General features: G+C 43.2%; 1 protein-coding gene across 3 annotated transcripts in view; it reads left to right on the top strand.

Moving 5' to 3' along the window:
- The window catches only part of spast (spastin), a 47,664-nt gene extending 27,795 nt beyond the window's left edge, over positions 1 to 19,869 (top strand). For all 3 annotated transcript variants that reach the window (XM_055906218.1, XM_055906210.1, XM_055906225.1), the window contains 5 exons: positions 1,439 to 1,481; positions 1,597 to 1,676; positions 3,885 to 3,955; positions 4,044 to 4,084; positions 15,933 to 19,869. In XM_055906218.1, coding sequence (XP_055762193.1) covers positions 1,439 to 1,481; positions 1,597 to 1,676; positions 3,885 to 3,955; positions 4,044 to 4,084; positions 15,933 to 16,058 — 361 coding nt within the window. In that variant the 3' untranslated portion in view covers positions 16,059 to 19,869. The remainder of the gene's footprint in view (positions 1 to 1,438; positions 1,482 to 1,596; positions 1,677 to 3,884; positions 3,956 to 4,043; positions 4,085 to 15,932) is intronic.

Genomic DNA, 19,869 nt, shown 5'->3' with positions numbered 1-19,869 from the left:
GATCTTATTGGAACTCCCTGCTATATGTTGCTCTGGTTGTCTTCGTCTAATACAGAAATGGGCAACTGTGGGCTGCCCCCTTTTGTAGGCCATCGGACCAATACATTTTTTGTGTTTTTATATAGTATATATTTTTGGGAACTCAGTCGGGATCTCAACTTACTGTCATAATAAATGTTGTTCTAACAGGCCTACATGTTGTTTGGACATTTGTTTAAGACGGTTGCTAAGATTAAACTTGACTGTTATTGTTGGAATCACTATTTCGGATGTAGAAGTTGTGCTAGCTAGCATGCTAGCTAACCATCAGATACAGTAACTTATGGTTAGCGTCTAAATTTTTATCATTTTTGAGTGTAATGCAGTTGATTGGTGACAGTGACATTAACCTATATTCAGAATGATATTCATGCAAGCCAAAAGGAATGTGAAATGCACTTAACTTATGCCATAAGCTTCGTCTGGGATTGCTAGCCAGCTAAGCTAATAGCAGACTGGGAAGAGCATTGCATCATGGGAGGTGAAATGCACCTTGGGAATTGTTTACTTTTCTTCATCGCTTTCTTTTCATATTTTTTTGCAAATATTTTCTTACTTTTGAAAAAAATCTGCATTGTTGGTTTAGGGCTTGTAAGTAAGCATTTCACGGTTAGGTCTACACCTGTTGATTTCGGTACATTTGACAAATAAAATGTGATTTGAGTATACTGTAGACGAGAGCAATGCAGAGGCTTAAAAAATGACAAACTAGGAATCATGCAGTATGACTAACAAAAGCTATAAAACATCATTGTGTATCAAATTGTACAGTAGTTCATATACACTGAGTGTACAAAACATCCTTTGGTCTAAGTTACACACCTTTTTGCCCTCAGAACAGCCTGAATTCATCGGGGCATGGACTCTACAAGGTGTCGAAAGTGTTCCACAGGGATGCTGGCCCATGTTGACTCCAAGCTTCCCACGGTTGTGTCAAGTTGACTTAATGTCCTTTGGTCCACCATCCATTCTTAATACACACAGGAAACTGTTGAGTGTGAAACTCAGCAGCGTTGCAGTTCTTGACACAGTTAAACCGGTGCGCCTGGCGCTTACTACCATACTCCTTTCAAAGGCAGTTACATATTTTGTCTTCCCCATTCACCCTCTGAATGGCACACATACACAATCCATCTCTCAATTGTCTCAAGGCTTAAAAATCCTTATTTAATCTGTCTCCTCCCCTTCATCTACACTGATTTAAGTGGATTTAACAAGTGACATCAATAAGGGATCAAAGCTTTCACCTGAGCAGTCTATGTCATGGAAAGAGCAGATGTTCCTAATGATTTGTACACTCAGTGTATCCTAGCAGCATAATAACTGGTTATAAAGTGGTGGAATTGTCCTTCAAGGCTTACCCAATGGTAACACATTCTCAAACTGTTTCTATTCACAGGCGATTTGCAAAACGGGTGTACGTGGCTTTACCAACAGAAGAGGTATGCTAACAAACCTATTAATTCCATTTACAATTGTAGCCATACAGTAAACAAATCACATTCCCCATGCAATTTTCCCTGCAAAAATGTGTACAATTGTGTGTTGTGTGTATAGACACGGCTAAAACTGGTCAAGAACCTTTTAGGGAAGCACGGGAATCCTCTCACACAGAAAGAACTGTCCCAGCTTGCCAGGTAAACTGACTTTAAAACCTACCAAGTATGTTATGTACTTTTAGATGTCCTTTACCATGGTTTGAATGAACTTTGTTCAAAAGGTAGTTGATAGAGCTATAGATATAGCAATAGATCATGATATCCATCTATCTTTATAATATAGAATGTTTTGTTCTCTGTAATCCTTTCAAAATGATGGATAAATAAAGAGATACCAATAGATATATTGATATATAAAGAAGAATAGAGACATAATGGTATATTTTAAATGTTTGCTATCTCTTTATGCTTTCAGAATTACATACCGATTTAAGAGATTGAGATAGATATACAGTCACGTCTAAAATTATTGGCAACCTTGATAAAGACGAGCAAAACTATATTATTGTATATAATTGCTCAGAGAAAGAGATTTTGTTTAACAAGTCATCTAAAAAAGATAGGCGTCAATTATTGGCACCCCTGTTTTCAGTACTCTGGCACCCTCCCCCTGCAAGGATAATGGTACTGAGCCTTTTTCTCAAATGTTTTATGAGATTGGAGAACACATGCAGAATCTCTCCAGATCCTTGATATCCTTTGGTCTGCGCTTATGGACCGCCCCCTTCAATTCAAACCACAGGTTTTTCAATGGGGTTCGGAGACTGAGATGGCCATTGCGAAATAGATTTTTCTGGTCAATTAACCATTTCATTGTGGATTCTGATGTGTGCTTGAGGTTATTGCTTGGGGTTATTGTCTTGGTGGAATATCCACTGACGGCGAAGTTTCAGCCTCCTGGCATAGGCAACCAGATTTTTGCCTAAAATGTCCTGGTAGTTGCTACAGTTCATGATGCCGTTGACCTTAACGAGGAACCCAGGACCAGTGAAAGTAAAACAGGCCCATAACATCCCAGATCCACCATCATATTTTACAGTAGGTATTATTGATTGGGGGGGGGGGGGGTTGATAGTTACTTATCGGGATATTCTTTTTGACAATATCGCAACATGTTTGTGCTAGTTGGCTGTAACTGCACCAAAAGTCCAGTATTTTTCCTTCATAGCTTGTCCTCCATCTTCTTTTTAAACAGGGAGCCAATTTGTTTTCATCACTCTTATTTCCATGACTGATCCAAACTTGTTTTCTCATGGCTCTCTCATGTCATTCTACAGCAGACATGTTGTGAGCAATATGTTTGGACCATGGAATCGCAATAAAGTCACAGTATTGAATCGCAATACATGTAGAATAGTGACAATCGCAATACATATTGTCGACACCTAATTATCATGATAATATCGTATAGTTAGGTCCCTGACAATTCCCAGCCCTAGTAGGTATGAGGTTATTTTCTTCATATGCATCCTTCTTTCAAGGCCAAGCTGTATTTTCATGTCATCTGACCATAGCAACTGTTCCAATCCCAGTGCTAATGCCCTTTAGCAAACTCCAGGAGTTTACATTAGTTGGTTGCTTTCAATAAACGCTATTCTTTCTGGCAACCCTTCCAAAGAGCCTATTGGCATGGAGGTGGCGTCTAATTGTAGATTTGGAGACCCCAAGAAGGGACTAAGTTCTGTAATTTTCCAACTTTGGCCCTTGAATATTCTTTGCCTCCCGAACTATCTTCCTTACTGTGTGTGGGGACAAGATACACTTTTGTCCAATACCAGGCAAGTTTACTGCTGTTCCAATGGTTTGAAACTTCTTAATTGTTACCCTAATAGTTATTTTCTTTCTTCAATTTTTTTGTACCCATTGCCTGATTTTATGATGTTCAACAACCATTTGTCGCTTTTTTGTTTGCGAATTTTCCCATGGTGATGGATGACAAAGGGATTTTACATGCGTGTTACCTCATTGTTATACCCCAGTGAAACAGGAAGCCAGAATATAGTTCCATAAAATTAGATTAACTTAAAAAAAGTAGAATGTAAATTCAGATTAGAATTAATAGTTAGGGTTGCCAATCATTTAGATACCTGTCTTAAATAAAATGTGTATATATTACTTGTTAAACAAAATCTATTTATCTAAGCAATTGTATTAGAATAATATAAATAAATAACAACTGGAGCCTACAATATAGCTCAGTATTTGAATTATTTATTTTTGTCGTTTTTGCTCATCTTTATCAATGGTGACAATAAGTTTGGAACTGTCTGTATAGAGATCTAAGAGATCTAGATTTAAGATATTGTGGTATAATGGAAATACCTGGTGTATGTGCAATCCTTGCAGAATGACAGAAGGCTACTCTGGCAGTGACCTGACCTCGCTGGCCAAAGATGCTTCCCTCGGTCCCATCAGAGGTAAGCAGCACAATTCATTCAAACCTTTGAATCGATACAGCAAAAACGTGTCTAATTGTTTCCTAATGCAATCTCTTTCAATTCTCAGAGTTGCGTCCAGAACAAGTCAGGAACATGGCCGCAAACGAGGTACGTTTACACTATTCACTGTATACATCACACTAAGGCTGAATACATAAAAAAAAAAAAACTTCGACCAATCAACCACTTGTATACAAACTGCCACTTGTCAATATTCCAAAATTCAAAACCCATTTGTGAGCATTGTCTCCTTCTGCGACCTGTTTTGTAGCATAATACGCTATGAAACACGGGCAGACAGACGCACACTTGGAAAAACAAAACAGCATCTCTACTCCAGCACAAAAAAGCACCAAAGCAACTTGCCAGTTGACTTAGCCTGCCTGCTCATAGTGCCTGCTAGCTAGTTCTAACAGCTAGCTTCACTTACAAACACGGGGATGGAACCTAACAAGCTAGTGATTTTGGGCACTGATAAACAGCGTGTAGCTTATCCTTTAATTACAGCTTGCTGATAAAGTTGTCGACGTGTGGTCAAAAATCAGTCTGTAGAACCGCATGTTTCTCTAAAGTGTCGGGTCAGCTGACCACAGCAGACTATACTGCACTGACTAGTTTTCATGCTCTTTTTAAAACTTCCAAAATACTACTCCTTCAAGCACAAAATTAAAAATAAATGATCATCTTAGATTCATTCGGACTATTTTGAGGGCAAAGTAGTAGTGGCCATGTTGTTGCTAGGTAACGGGTTAAGATTCATGGATAGAAGTTGCTGTCAAGGGCCCCGAGACGGCACAGTATGCCCAGTCGATAAAGAAGCTGCCAACAGGTTCAGTGGAGCGCCCGTAGACTCGACAACTAGCAATTGAGATTGGCACGTGAACACGCATGTTGAGTGATAGTGTTCAGTTTGAGATTCAGTGGCTAGTTGTTGACTGTACCCTTCGGCAGCCTGTCTACAGAGTGGTCATCCTGTGCCAACTTGGTGCCCTAGGCAGCAAGTTCTACCTATGAATCTTGGTGTGTTATTTATTAGATCATATTTGGGATTGGGTGATATTTGGGAAAACCTATTCTAGGTTTTGCTACTCGAAATATCTGATATTATCTCACCTGTAATTCCATACTGTGCTATTTTTGTGCTTATTTACTATCGGCACATTCTCATAAAAAAAATGCCATACAAGTTTTATGAACTTTTATTGAGAAGTGACATAAAAACACTAAACAACCTTAATACAGCATCTAGAGACATGACCGTAACCTTTTGATACTGTAATGAAACAGCAGGGAGCAGGTCTCGGACCTTCTAGCCCGAAGTCCAGCGCGCTATCGACTGTGCCACAAAAGCATGCTCGAGCGGCAGAGTCGATATCCGCGCTTATAAACCCAGGGTCGTTACACTACTCCCTCCTTTCAAAGAGAGCGTCGTCGCGCTAGCTTGCGACTCAACATGTTATAGGAACGCGCTCACTGGCCAAGCACATGCACTGTCGTGGATGCAAGGTCCGATCCCACTTCTGACATCGGGCTATGACAGTCATTTGCAAATTAGTCTGACATAAGATGCATTATCTCACCACCCCTAATGAGATTGTTGTCCTTGATGCATGTTGCATCGGAACTTCTCAAAGTCAGAGAGCATGGTCGACAGTGCGCACCTCATCTCTGCTGTCACATCCAACCTGGATCGATATTTGGTTTTAATGCAGACGAGAGCACTGAATCCAGCCACATATATGAGCTGGCGAAGGGTATCACAAATTTTATGGTGCTTTCAAGACAACTGGGAACTCAGGAAAAATACGAGGTCAAATCATGATGTCAGAAAGTCGGCGCTCTAGAAAGAGGCCCGAGTTCCCCGAGTTGGATGACCGTTCGAATCGATTTTCCCAGTTGGAGCTCGTTTTTTCCCGAGTTCCCAGTTGTCTTGAACGCACAGAAGTCGGAGATTTACAAGTTGTTTTGAATGCTGCATTAATGCTCAGAGGGAGACCAAAACTCCTCCATAGTGGCCTGTGAATGCGTTCGGTCACATGACATCTCAATCAGCTGTTCGATTTCACTTACCAGCATGTCAGGATCACAGTCAAACGGATTGGGAAGTAGGTCCCAAAATGCTCTTCCAAGTGTTGGTGAGCAGTCATCACTTGTGTGGGACAGTTACTGATGCTGTTTCCTGTTAGAAACATGCACAGCCAAAGGAAGGGGGTGTGGTTCGCTTTTGAAAGACTCTCTCCAATGAGAATTCTATCCTCTGAATCCACTCATTTGGTCACTCATCTGTATACTGTTTTTGTATTTCCCCTGCCGGCTTGCATTCAGTTATCCAAATATGTCTGTTACATAGGAGACACATTTTATTTTCATTACACAGAAAGTCAACCAAGTCGGTTTTCTTTTACATCCATTGTGAATGACGACAGTTCCTCTCTCAATGCAGAAAATCTTTCCAACTCTTCCCCCCCAATAACCACCAAGCCTCAATGTGAAATAGAACATTGTCATGCTCTGATCCCATATCTCCACATAGTTTTGTGAACAGGCGTGCGCGCAGTGGATGTGGTTTGATGTAGTTTACAATCAATGTTACCTGCTGCAATATCTCAGCTCTTGTGCCGCCAGTTGCTCTCGGTGTATAATACAATGTGTCAATAAGGTAGAGGGAGACACATTCATAACTTGAGTGGAGAGGCCTGTCTGCCGTCCCAGCATGTATTAAGCCCCATCTGTGCATAAGCCCATCATTTCATCTCATGGAATCAGTTTGTTGTCAATATAGCCACGCAGCACACTGAACACCCCCTGTGTCGTTTCATGCTTGGGAATCATGAGACAGAACAATATGTCCTCGTGAAGAGCATTCCCCAACATGTATAGCAAATAAAAGTCAATGCATGGGCATCTCAGGCCTCACAGCTAATGTCCATTTGGAGAGCATAAGCTGGAGAGTTTGATTCGTTCCGTTTCCTCTTGATTGCTAGCAATATCATTATTTCTTTTAACAGTGCTATCTGACAAAGGTATTGATGTGAGTTTCTGTGCCTCTGCCTCCCCACACATTGTTTTCACCATAGCAATTGCGGCGGATAATATTCATGTTTCTGCAATAGTGTGTCACAATCGTGTGGAGAGACGGACCAAGGCGCAGCGTGATTGGAGTTCCGCATCTTTATTTTAGTGAAACTTAAAACAAACCAAGAAACAAACAACGACCATGCAGTACTGAGGTGCTACATACACTCTCTCAAAAACAATATCCCACAAAGCAGGTGAGAACAGGGAACCCTTAACATCTCTTGGGTAGGGGGCAGTATTTTCACGTCCGGATGAAAAGCATGCCCAAAGTAAACTGCCTGCTACTCGGGCCCAGATGCTAGGATATGCATATTATTAGATTTGGATAGAAAACACTCTGAAGTTTCTAAAACTGTTTGAATGATGTCTGTGAGTATAACAGAACTCACATGGCAGGCCGAAACCTGAGAAAAAATCCAACCAGGAAGTGGGAAATCTGAGGTTTGGAGTTTTTCAACTCTTTGCTTATCCAAGATGCTGTGGAAATGGGGTCATATTGCACTTCCTAAGGCTTCCACTAGATGTCAACAGTCTTTAGAACCTTGTTTGAGGCTTCTACTGTGAAGTGGGGACGAATGAGAGGGGAATGAGTCAGAGGTATGCCAGAGAGCCACGAGCTGACCAGGCGCGTTCACGTGAGAGAGGGCTGAACGCCGTGCCTGGACTGGGCATCGGCGCAAAGGAGGGCTCCGGCCATGGAGCTGGGTTGGACGCCGTGCCTGGACTGGGCACCGGCGCAGAGGAAGGCTCCCGCCATGGAGCGGGACTGGGCGCCGTGCCTGGACTGGGAACCGGCGCAGAGGAAGGCTCCTGCCCTGGAGCTGGACTGGATGCCGTGCCTGGACTGGCCACCGGCGCATTGGCCAAAATGCATTTTGCTCTTTGCCTCATGATTCCTGCATACTTTGTTGACTACAAACTTTCTTTACCCAACCGTGGGACAGATTATGTTTGTTCCCACACTTGGGACTCTGACTCTCTATTGGTTACACAGACTTTTGGCCTCCCATCCAATTCTAACCACCTCTCGCCGGCTTGGTATTCATGTTACTTGATAAAATGTTGTTGTACAATATGATCTTGTTGCCATCTGATGCACATTCAGATGTCATAAATCAGACCTGCAGAGCACTCCCTGTCCTATGCCATGCTTTGATTGTATTAATGTTGATGATTACTGGAAATGTTAATGTACACCCTGGCCCATCTACTGTAACTGGCCCCAATTCTGACTTGTGCTCTAATATCTGCTTCACTGATTTCTGCTCTCGTAAAAGCCTGGGTTTTCTGTACGTTAAAGCTAGAAGCTTATGACCTAAAATGGATCAATTGAAAGTGTGGGTTCACAGCTCCAATCCAGATATGTTGGTCATTACTGAGACGTGGTTAAGAAAGAGTGTTTTGAATACTGATGTTATCCTTTCTGGTTATAACCTTTTTCGGCAAGACAGATCTTCCGAAGGTGGGGGAGTGGCAATCTTTACCAAGGATCACCTTCAGTGCTCGGTTGTCTCCTCCAAGTCTGTCCCCAAACAATTTGATTTGCTGGTTGTAGGCATTAAACTTTCAAATAGCTATTTTTTAACTGTTGCTGGGTGCTATCGTCCTCCATCAGCACCGGCCTGTACCCTACCTGCCCTAAGCTCTCTCCTGGCCCCTTACACTAAGTCTGATTTTGTCCTGCTTTTAATGATCGGCTATGAAAAGCCAACTGACATTTACTCCTGAGGTGCTGACTTGCTGCACCCTCGACAACTACTGTGATTATTATTATTTGACCATGCTGGTCATTTATGAACATTTGAACATCTTGGCCATGTTCTGTTATAATCTCCACTCTGCACAGCCAGAAGAGGACTGGCCACCCCTCATAGCCTGGTTTCTCTCTAGATTTCTTCCTAGGTTTTGGCCTTTCTAGGGAGTTTATCCTAGCCACCGCGCTTCTACACCTGCATTGCTTGCTGTTTGGGGTTTTAGGCTGGGTTTCTGTACAGCACTTTGAGATATCAGCTGATTTAAGAAGGGCTATATAAATACATTTAATTTGATTTGACTCCCTAAATCTTTCTCAGATTATCACCAATCCCACAAGGTATGACTCCAAACACCCAGAAAAGACTACTCCTTGATGTTATCCTCACAAATAATCCTGATGGGTATCAGCCTGGTGTTTTCTGTAATGACCTTAGTGATCACTATTGTACAGCCTGTGTGCGTAATGGCTGCTCAGTGAAATGACCTGTGCTGATTTGTCATAGACGCTTGCTAAAAAAACTTGAATGAGCAAGCCTTCCTTCATGATCTGGCCTCTGTAAAATGGTATAGAATCAGCTTGATCCCCTCTGTCGAAGACGCTTGGACCTTCTTTTTTTATATTTTCAGTGATATTGTTAACAAACACGCCACCATAAAGAAAATGAGAATTAAAAACAGGTTCAGCCACTGGTTCGATCGTGATCTTGCAGAGTTACTCGACCTCAAGAATTGCATTTGGCGAAAGGCTCGGCACACTCAAGCTGACTGGCTATCGTTCAGGCAAATGAGAAATACATTTACATACATTTAAGTCATTTAGCAGACGCTCTTATCCAGAGCGACTTACAAATTGGTGCATTCACCTAATGACATCCAGTGGAACAGCCACTTTACAATAGTGCATCTAGATCTTTTAAGGGGGGGGGGGGGGGGGGGCAGAAGGATTGCTTTATCCTATCCTAGGTATTCCTTGAAGAGGTGGGGTTTCAGGTGTCTCCGGAAGGTGGTGATTGACTCCGCTGTCCTGGCGTCGTGAGGGAGTTTGTTCCACCATTGGGGTGCCAGAGCAGCGAACAGTTTTGACTGGGCTGAGCGGGAACTGTACTTCCTCAGTGGTAGGGAGGCGAGCAGGCCAGAGGTGGATGAACGCAGTGCCCTTGTTTGGGTGTAGGGCCTGATCAGAGCCTGAAGGTACTGAGGTGCCGTTCCCCTCACAGCTCCGTAGGCAAGCACCATGGTCTTGTAACGGATGCGAGCTTCAACTGGAAGCCAGTGGAGAGAGCGGAGGAGCGGGGTGACGTGAGAGAACTTGGGAAGGTTGAACACCAGACGGGCTGCGGCGTTCTGGATGAGTTGTAGGGGTTTAATGGCACAGGCAGGGAGCCCAGCCAACAGCGAGTTGCAGTAATCCAGACGGGAGATGACAAGTGCCTGGATTAGGACCTGCGCCGCTTCCTGTGTGAGGCAGGGTCGTACTCTGCGGATGTTGTAGAGCATGAACCTACAGGAACGGGCCACCGCCTTGATGTTGGTGGAGAACGACAGGGTGTTGTCCAGGATCACGCCAAGGTTCTTAGCGCTCTGGGAGGAGGACACAATGGAGTTGTCAACCGTGATGGCGAGATCATGGAACGGACAGTCCTTCCCCGGGAGGAAGAGCAGCTCCGTCTTGCCGAGGTTCAGCTTGAGGTGGTGATCCGTCATCCACACTGATATGTCTGCCAGACATGCAGAGATGCGATTCGCCACCTGGTCATCAGAAGGGGGAAAGGAGAAGATTAATTGTGTGTCGTCTGCATAGCAATGATAGGAGAGACCATGTGAGGTTATGACAGAGCCAAGTGACTTGGTGTATAGCGAGAATAGGAGAGGGCCTAGAACAGAGCCCTGGGGGACACCAGTGGTGAGAGCGCGTGGTGAGGAGACAGATTCTCGCCACGCCACCTGGTAGGAGCGACCTGTCAGGTAGGACGCAATCCAAGCGTGGGCCGCGCCGGAGATGCCCAACTCGGAGAGGGTGGAGAGGAGGATCTGATGGTTCACAGTATCGAAGGCAGCCGATAGGTCTAGAAGGATGAGAGCAGAGGAGAGAGAGTTAGCTTTAGCAGTGCGGAGCGCCTCCGTGATACAGAGAAGAGCAGTCTCAGTTGAGTGACTAGTCTTGAAACCTGACTGATTTGGATCAAGAAGGTCATTCTGAGAGAGATAGCAGGAGAGCTGGCCAAGGACGGCACGTTCAAGAGTTTTGGAGAGAAAAGAAAGAAGGGATACTGGTCTGTAGTTGTTGACATCGGAGGGATCGAGTGTAGGTTTTTTCAGAAGGGGTGCAACTCTCGCTCTCTTGAAGACGGAAGGGACGTAGCCAGCGGTCAAGGATGAGTTGATGAGCGAGGTGAGGTAAGGTAGAAGGTCTCCGGAAATGGTCTGGAGAAGAGAGGAGGGGATAGGGTCAAGCGGGCAGGTTGTTGGGCGGCCGGCCGTCACAAGACGCGAGATTTCATCTGGAGAGAGAGGGGAGAAAGAGGTCAAAGCACAGGGTTGGGCAGTGTGAGCAGAACCAGCGGTGTCGTTTGACTTAGCAAACGAGGATCGGATGTCGTCGACCTTCTTTTCAAAATGGTTGACGAAGTCGTCTGCAGAGAGGGAGGAGGGGGGGGGAGGGGGAGGAGGATTCAGGAGGGAGGAGAAGGTGGCAAAGAGCTTCCTAGGGTTAGAGGCAGATGCTTGGAATTTAGAGTGGTAGAAAGTGGCTTTAGCAGCAGAGACAGAAGAGGAAAATGTAGAGAGGAGGGAGTGAAAGGATGCCAGGTCCGCAGGGAGGCGAGTTTTCCTCCATTTCCGCTCGGCTGCCCGGAGCCCTGTTCTGTGAGCTCGCAATGAGTCGTCGAGCCACGGAGCGGGAGGGGAGGACCGAGCCGGCCTGGAGGATAGGGGACATAGAGAGTCAAAGGATGCAGAAAGGGAGGAGAGGAGGGTTGAGGAGGCAGAATCAGGAGATAGGTTGGAGAAGGTTTGGGCAGAGGGAAGAGATGATAGGATGGAAGAGGAGAGAGTAGCGGGGGAGAGAGAGCGGAGGTTGGGACGGCGCGATACCATCCGAGTAGGGGCAGTGTGGGAAGTGTTGGATGAGAGCGAGAGGGAAAAGGATACAAGGTAGTGGTCGGAGACTTGGAGGGGAGTTGCAATGAGGTTAGTGGAAGAACAGCATCTAGTAAAGATGAGGTCAAGCGTATTGCCTGCCTTGTGAGTAGGGGGGGAAGGTGAGAGGGTGAGGTCAAAAGAGGAGAGGAGTGGAAAGAAGGAGGCAGAGAGGAATGAGTCAAAGGTAGATATGGGGAGGTTAAAGTCACCCAGAACTGTGAGAGGTGAGCCGTCCTCAGGAAAGGAGCTTATCAAGGCATCAAGCTCATTGATGAACTCTCCAAGGGAACCTGGAGGGCGATAAATGATAAGGATGTTAAGCTTGAAAGGGCTGGTAACTGTGACAGCATGGAATTCAAAGGAGGCGATAGACAGATGGGTAAGGGGAGAAAGAGAGAATGACCACTTGGGAGAGATGAGGATCCCGGTGCCACCACCCCGCTGACCAGAAGGTCTCGGGGTGTGCGAGAACACGTGGGCAGACGAAGAGAGAGCAGTAGGAGTAGCAGTGTTATCTGTGGTGAGCCATGTTTCCGTCAGTGCCAAGAAGTCGAGGGACTGGAGGGACGCATAGGCTGAGATGAGCTCTGCCTTGTTGGCCGCAGATCGGCAGTTCCAGAGGCTACCGGAGACCTGGAACTCCACGTGGGTCGTGCGGGCTGGGACCACCAGGTTAGGGTGGGCGCGGCCACGCGGTGTGAAGCGTTTGTATGGTCTGTGCAGAGAGGAGAGAACAGGGATAGACAGACACATAGTTGACAGGCTACAGAAGAGGCTACGCTAATGCAAAGGAGATTAGAATGACAAGTGGGCTACACGTCTCGAATGTTCAGAAAGTTAAGCTTACGTTGCAAAAAAATAAAAATAAAATACAAGATCTTATTGACTAAAATGATATAGTACTGCTGGCTGGTGAAGTAGCCTGGCTAGCAGTGGCTACGTTGTTGAAAGTGAAGCTGGCTAGGTAACCTCGACAATTTCACTAAATTTCTCTAAACTACACAATTATCATGGATACAAGGACAGCAAAGACAACTAGGTAACACTACGCTAATCAAGTCGTTCCGTTGTAATGTAAGTTTCTACAGTGCTGCTGTTCGGTAGAAGTTGGCTAGCTAGCAGTGTTGGCTAGGTAGGAGGACGGCAGCGCGGCAGGCGAAAAATAGCTGGCTAGCTAACCGATAATTACTCAAAGCTACACAATTATCTTAGATACAAAGATAGCAAAGAAAACTATGTAGCTAGCTAACACTACACAAGTCAAGTCATTCCGTTGTAATGTAATCGTTTCTACAGTGCTGCTAATCGGTGGCTAGCTGGCTAGCTAGCAGGGTTGACTACGTTACGTTACGTTAGGGCGAGAATACCTGGCTAGCGAACCTCAGCGAACCTTGATAACTACACAATTATCACCGATGCAAAGACGGCTATGTAGCCAGCTAAGTAGCTAGCTAAGATCGAACAAATACAAATCAAAGATAGCAAAGACAACTGTGTAGTCAGCCAACACTACACTGATCAAGTCGTTCCGTTGTAATGCACTCGTTTCTACAATGCTGCTATTCGGTGGCAAGCTGGCTAGCTAGCAGTGTTGGCTACGTTGCGTTACGTTAGGGCGAAAATAGCTGGCTGGCGAACCTCAATAACTACACAATTATGTTTGATGCAAAGACGGCTATGTAGCTAGCTAAGATCAAACAAATCAAACCGTTGTACTGTAATGAAAATGAAAATCAGACCGTTGTACTATAATGAAATGTAATGAAAAGTTATACTACTATTCGGTAGACGGTGGACGTTTGCTAGCTGCTGGGCAGATAGCAGTGTGGACTACGATAGGCGACGAAATACGATAATTACGCAATTATCTTTTATACACAGACGGCTAAGTAGCTAGCTAAGAAGAAATTGCTAAGGTTAGACAAATTAAACCGTTGTACTATAATGAAATGTAATGAAAAGTTATACTACCTGCAGAGCGAATGCAAATGCGACCGCTCGCTCCAAACCGGATAAGTGCACTCAGGCTAAATAAGTGCACTCAGGCTATCCGGAAGGTCTTGTGGAAATATTGAGTCAAATATTTGCACAGATATTGGAACTTGTAGATTCAGTTAGACTTTAGTACAAAGTAACAGAGCCGAGCAATTCCATGGAACAGCTGAATTCTCTTATCACAGAGCCCTGCCTTTATAGTAGTCTGTCTTTGCATAATATATAGAGTCCCCTCCCTCTATATGAAAATAACTCCCCTTGACCTTTGGCCACCATTGTCTTTCAGTCTCAGTTCTTGCTTGTTAACGCCCACATCTGACAGCTGTATAGGTTATAATGGTGGCGGGGCCCTGGTCCTATATGTTCCATTCCTTATATAGCCATTCTGTGTCAGCACTTCAAAGTGGACAGTCCAGATAAAGTAAATGCAAACTTAAAATACAATGTAAAAGCATGAGAATGTAGTACATAGCCTTGCCTGAGGGTATCTCAGTTATGTAGAATATATGGAAAATAATAAAACACAAATAATAATAAAACTAAGCAAAACTGTGTGGACAATTTCGCCCTATTATAAAAGTGCCAGGCATTGAAATCAGTGGTATGCTGGATTTTAAAATATTTTTTATGGTTTGGCCTCGGGGTTTGGCCTGCCATTTCAGTTCTGTTATACTCACAGACATTATTTTAACAGTTTTAGAAACTTTAGAGTGTTTTCTATCCAAATCTGAATGACTCAACCCCCTCTATCTGAGATATCTACTGCAGCCCTCATCCTCCACATATAACACCCGTTCTGCCAGTCACTTTCTGTTAAAGGTCCCCAAAGCGCACACATCCCTGGTTCACTCGTCTTTTCAGTTCACTGCAGCTAGCGACTGGAACGACCTGTAACAAACACTCAAACTGGACAGTTTTATCTCAATCTCTTCATTCGAAGACTCAATCATGGACACTCTTACTGACAGTTGTGGCTGCATTGTGTGATGTATTGTTGTCTCTACCTTCTTGCCCTTTGTGCTGTTGTCTGTGCCCAATAATGTTTGTACCATGTTTTGTGCTGCTACCATGTTGTGTTGCTACCATGTTGTTGTTATGTTGTGTTGCTACCATGCCGTGTTGTCATGTGTTGCTGCCTTGCTACGTTGTTGTCTTAGGTCTCTCTTTATGTAGTGTTGTCTCGTTGTGATGTGTGTTTTGTCCTATATTTATATTGTATTTATTTATTTATTTTAATCCCAGGCCCCCGTCCCCACAGGAGGCCTTTTGCCTTTTGGGAGGTCGTCATTGTAAATAAGAATTTGTTCTTAACTGACTTGCCTAGTTAAATAAAATTGATACACTTGTAGGGCACTATGGTGTTGAAGGCTGAGCTGTAGTCGATGAACTGCATTCTTATATACAGTGCATTCACATTTTGTTACGTTACAGCCTTATTCTAAAATGGATTATATCGTTTTTTCCCCCTCATCAATCTACACACAATGCCCCATAATGACAAAGCAAAAAAACGTTTTTTAGAAATCTGTAGCAAATGCAGGACCACTATTGGTTCCATTTGCAACAGGCAAGCTCAAGTATTTTTAGCATTCACAACATGCAGCATTCACAAAGTTAAATATATACATTTAATAAACCCTGACAGTTTGTATATATCGTCCCAACCTAGTATCTTCCATTTGTGTTGTCCATCTGACTTTTTTTTATCCCCGCACCCTCCCCCACAGGAGGCCTTTTGCCTCATGCCAGGCCATCATTGTAAATAAGAGTTTGTTCTTAATTGACGGCCTGGTAAAATAAAGGTGACTTTTTTTTTTTTTTTTTACTCTAAATGTTTGCAAAACTTTTTTCTACAGAAAACGAATGCTTCTCATTGGACAGGTGTTCCCTCACAGTTTGTCTGTTTTCTTCCGTTTGCTGTGAATGAATGAACCACCCTGCTGTTGTTGCACTCTTCATCACTGTATTGTTCTGTGCCTTTGTGCAGGTGAGGAATATCAGGTTCTCTGATTTCGTGGAGTCACTGAAGAAGATCAAGAAGAGTGTCGGACCACAGACGCTGGACCTGTATGTGCGCTGGAACAAGGACTATGGGGACACAACGGGTGCATGAAACGAGAGGGGACACACACACACAGCCTCTGTCCTAACCCTGAACCTCCATTGAGGCAGTGGATTGAAAAGTGTTTTAAACAGAGATTTTTTTTCATTCAAGTTTTACTTTAACTCTAAGGTTATAGGACTGTTCGAAAAAACTATTTATTGTGTGTTATGATACGGCTGTTGTCTTCCAACCTATTATAGTTACAGTGATTTTATGAAAATACATATAAATGTCCTTCAATTTGAAATTATTAATAAAACGGTACCTTGAGACAAGGCACATATACAATGCATTCGGAAAGTATTCAGACCCCTTGGCTTTTTCCACATTTTGTTACGTTACAGCTTTTTTTATTATTCCCTCGTCAATCTAAACACAATACCCCATGATGACAAAGTAAAAACAGGTTTTTAGAAATGTTTGCTAATTTATAAAAATAAATAAGTATTCAGACCCTTTGTTGAAGCACCTTTGGCAACGATTACAGCCTCGGGTCTTCTTTGGTATGACACTACAAGCTTGGCACACCTGTATTTGGGTTAGTTTCTCCAATTCTTCTCTGCAGATCCTCTCAAGCTCTGTCAGGTGCAGCGTCACTGCACAGCTATTTTCAGGTCTCCAGAGATGTTCGATCGGGTTTAAGTCCAGGCTCTGACTGGGCCACTCAAGGACATTCAGAGACTTGTCCCAAAGCCAGTCCTGTGTTGTCTTGGCTTTGTGCTTAGGGTCATTGTCCTGTTGGAAGGTGAACCTTCACTCCAGTCTGGTGCCAGGTTTCCTCCAGACCTGACGCTTGGCATTCAGGCCAAACAGTTCAATCTAGGTTTCATCAGACCAGAAAATATTTTGGCAAACTCCAAGCGGGCAGTCATGTGCCTTTTACTGAAGAGTGGCTTCAGTGCTGCAGAGATGGTTTTCCTTCTGGAAGGTTCTCCCATCTCCACAGAGGAACTCTGGAGCTCTGTCAGAGTGAACATCGGTTTCTTGGTCACCTCCCTGACCAAGGCCCTTCTCCTCCGATTGCTCAGTTTGGCCAGGCAGCCAGCTCTATGAAGAGTCTTGGTGGTTCCAAACTTCTTCCATTAAAGAATGATGGAGGCCACTGTGTTCTTGCTTCAATGCTGCAGACTTTTTTTTGGTTAACTTACCCAGATCTGTGTCTCGACACAATCCTGTCTCGGAGCTCTACGAACAATTCCTTTTGACCTCATGGCTTGGTTTTTGCTCTGACATGCAATGTCAACTGTGGGACCTTATATACAGTAGACAGGTAGGTGTGTGCCTTGACAAATCATAATTTCCAATCAATTGAATTTACTACAGGTGGACACCCATGTTGTAGAAATATCAAGGACGATCAATGGAAACAGGATACACCTGTGCTCAATTTCGAGTCTCATAGCAAAGGGTCTGAATACTTATGTAAATAAGGTATATCTTTATTTGGAATAAATTTGCACAAAAAATATATTTCGCTTTGTCATTATGTGGTATTGTGTGTAGATTGATGAAAAATTTGTATTTGATCAATTTTAGCATAAGGATGTAATTTAACAAAATGCGGGAAAAGTCAAGAGCTCTGAATACTTTTGAATGCACTGTACATAACGATCCCATTGTACGCTTGTGTGTGCCGTCCCTCCAACAAGAGAGGCCTTGGTCGTTTGCATGGTAGCATGGATCTGTGCCTTCGTTTTTTTGGTTTTCAAAACAAAATGGTGCTTCTTCCCTTTTCTCTGGCCATTCACCTTAGTGACAGCAGCCCTTACAAAAAAATATTGCAGTTTTGAAACTGCAGTAAAAGTGCAGTAACTGCAGTCGCCGGTATTTTTGATGAAGTCATTGCTGAATGCAGTTATTTTGCACTCTAACTGCAGTTACACTGCAAAATTACTGCAGTAAAAAAATAAATACTGCATACTGCAGTTATACTGCACTCTGACTGCAAAAAAACATTCTTAAGGGAGGGTTTTTAAAATGGACACTGCCTTTTGACTGAGACGCATTGGAATACTGTGCCAACATGCTTGCCATCAAGACTCCAATTCAATCAATTACAAATAGGGACACCACAATGTGGCTTCTCTCAGAATGTTAACACTGTTACAGGTGTGGTTTGGCATCCAATATAGAACAATGTCTGTGAAAACAGCTCATTGAGGTGTTGATTTAAACCTGATTCACACTTCCGATATAGCATAAACATTCTGAATTAATCCCCAATGCAGTTTAACTTTATCGGCAACTGATTTTAAAGGGGTCTTGTGTTTCCTTTGGGTAAACCAGCTTAAACTGTTTTGAGTAGCATCCCACTGGTTGAATCAACATTGTTTCCACGTCATTTCAATGAAATTACGTTGAACCAGCGTGGAATAGACATTGAATTGACGTCTGTGCCCAGTGTGCTACTTTTACGATGTCAAACATAAATCAGGGCTTTTTTAATGCATTTGTGTAACATATGACAGGATACTCCCTCCCACTTTACAAAGTATGTGTTTCTGTGTGTAGCAGGATTTGCTGTGAATGATTCTAACTTTATAGTAAAAAAAATAAAAATAATAGTTATTGTGTAAGATATTTTACAATGCTTGTTCCGCTTGATAGTTTTATGAGACAGTGCACCACTGCTATATTTGTTGCTTGTTTACACAAATATTTCGTTGCTACATTTGGACTTCACGGTGTCAAGTGAATCGCCTATTCCCCTCAAACTCAACTCTGGACATTGAAACCAGTTCCACTGTTTTTTCTTTCATTGTTCCCCTCTAATCAGGGACTGATTTTTAGATCTGCGAAACCAGGTGTGTGCAATTAATTATCAAGTAGAACAGAAAACCAGCAGGCTCTGGACCTTGTAGGATAAGAGTTGAATACCCCTGCCCTACTCATTGAACATAATGCTGTTGTCCCACTCCAAACCAAGAGGGGGCAGCAAAAGTTAGACGGTGTGTACATTAGACTATTGGAGACATCGGAATTGTGAATGCTTATTTATTCAAGGCAACATTTTGCAGACATTTGCCCTGTACATGCTCAGGTTGTAAAACTGATGTAGCTTACAACAAATTTGACATGATTGTGTGAAACCTGGGTGTGCAGACAAACTTGTAAAAAAATTAACAAACCTTGTGTCAAATGTGTTGTACAACATGAGTGTTTACAGGGCCGTTGTGACTTAGAGTGATTTGGGTTTCCATGCTCTCAAAGTCTTTAAAAAATAAAATGAATAAGGACCTCATACATGTCGCATACATACAGGACCTCACATTCAGAAATGCTTCATTCACAGCAATGCGTTACACATCGCTGAACGATATTACTATTTAAGTTGTGTCAACTATAAATGAATGTTTCTTCAATAGCAGTTTGGAAATGTAAAGCTGGAGTGTCTAGAATTTATTGCCTCTGTTTTTTTTTTTTTTTTTTAATTATTTACTGAAGTGATGTGAAAGAAGTGATTTGTAGGTGTGGGAGTGCGTGTGGGAGTTTAGTACATTTATTTCTATTTTTTTTTTGTGTGTGTTTCGTTGTTTGCCCTGCCTTTTCAGCACATTTACCACTTATAACACCCCCCCCTCACTTTTATTTTGAAGGTGAAATTCCTCTATCGTGGTTAATCCTTATTGTGGCTAGCTTCACACAGGTGTTATCTAGATAACAAAGACAACAAAGACAGCCTGGATCAAATGTGAGAAATCTTGTGCCTGTTGCATGAACTGTTTCAAGGCAGGTTCCTTAAACAGGGCAGCCCTGTCAAAATGAGGATGGGACTATTTAATGTTAGATCACTTTAATAAATCTAAATTTCAGAGCACAA

This window comes from Salvelinus fontinalis, chromosome 3 (genome assembly GCF_029448725.1).
Source record: "Salvelinus fontinalis isolate EN_2023a chromosome 3, ASM2944872v1, whole genome shotgun sequence".
In the NCBI taxonomy this organism is placed as follows: Eukaryota; Metazoa; Chordata; class Actinopteri; order Salmoniformes; family Salmonidae; genus Salvelinus; species Salvelinus fontinalis.
The sequence above is the reverse complement of the archived record's forward strand: the minus strand, read 5'-3'. Positions and strand labels throughout refer to the sequence as shown.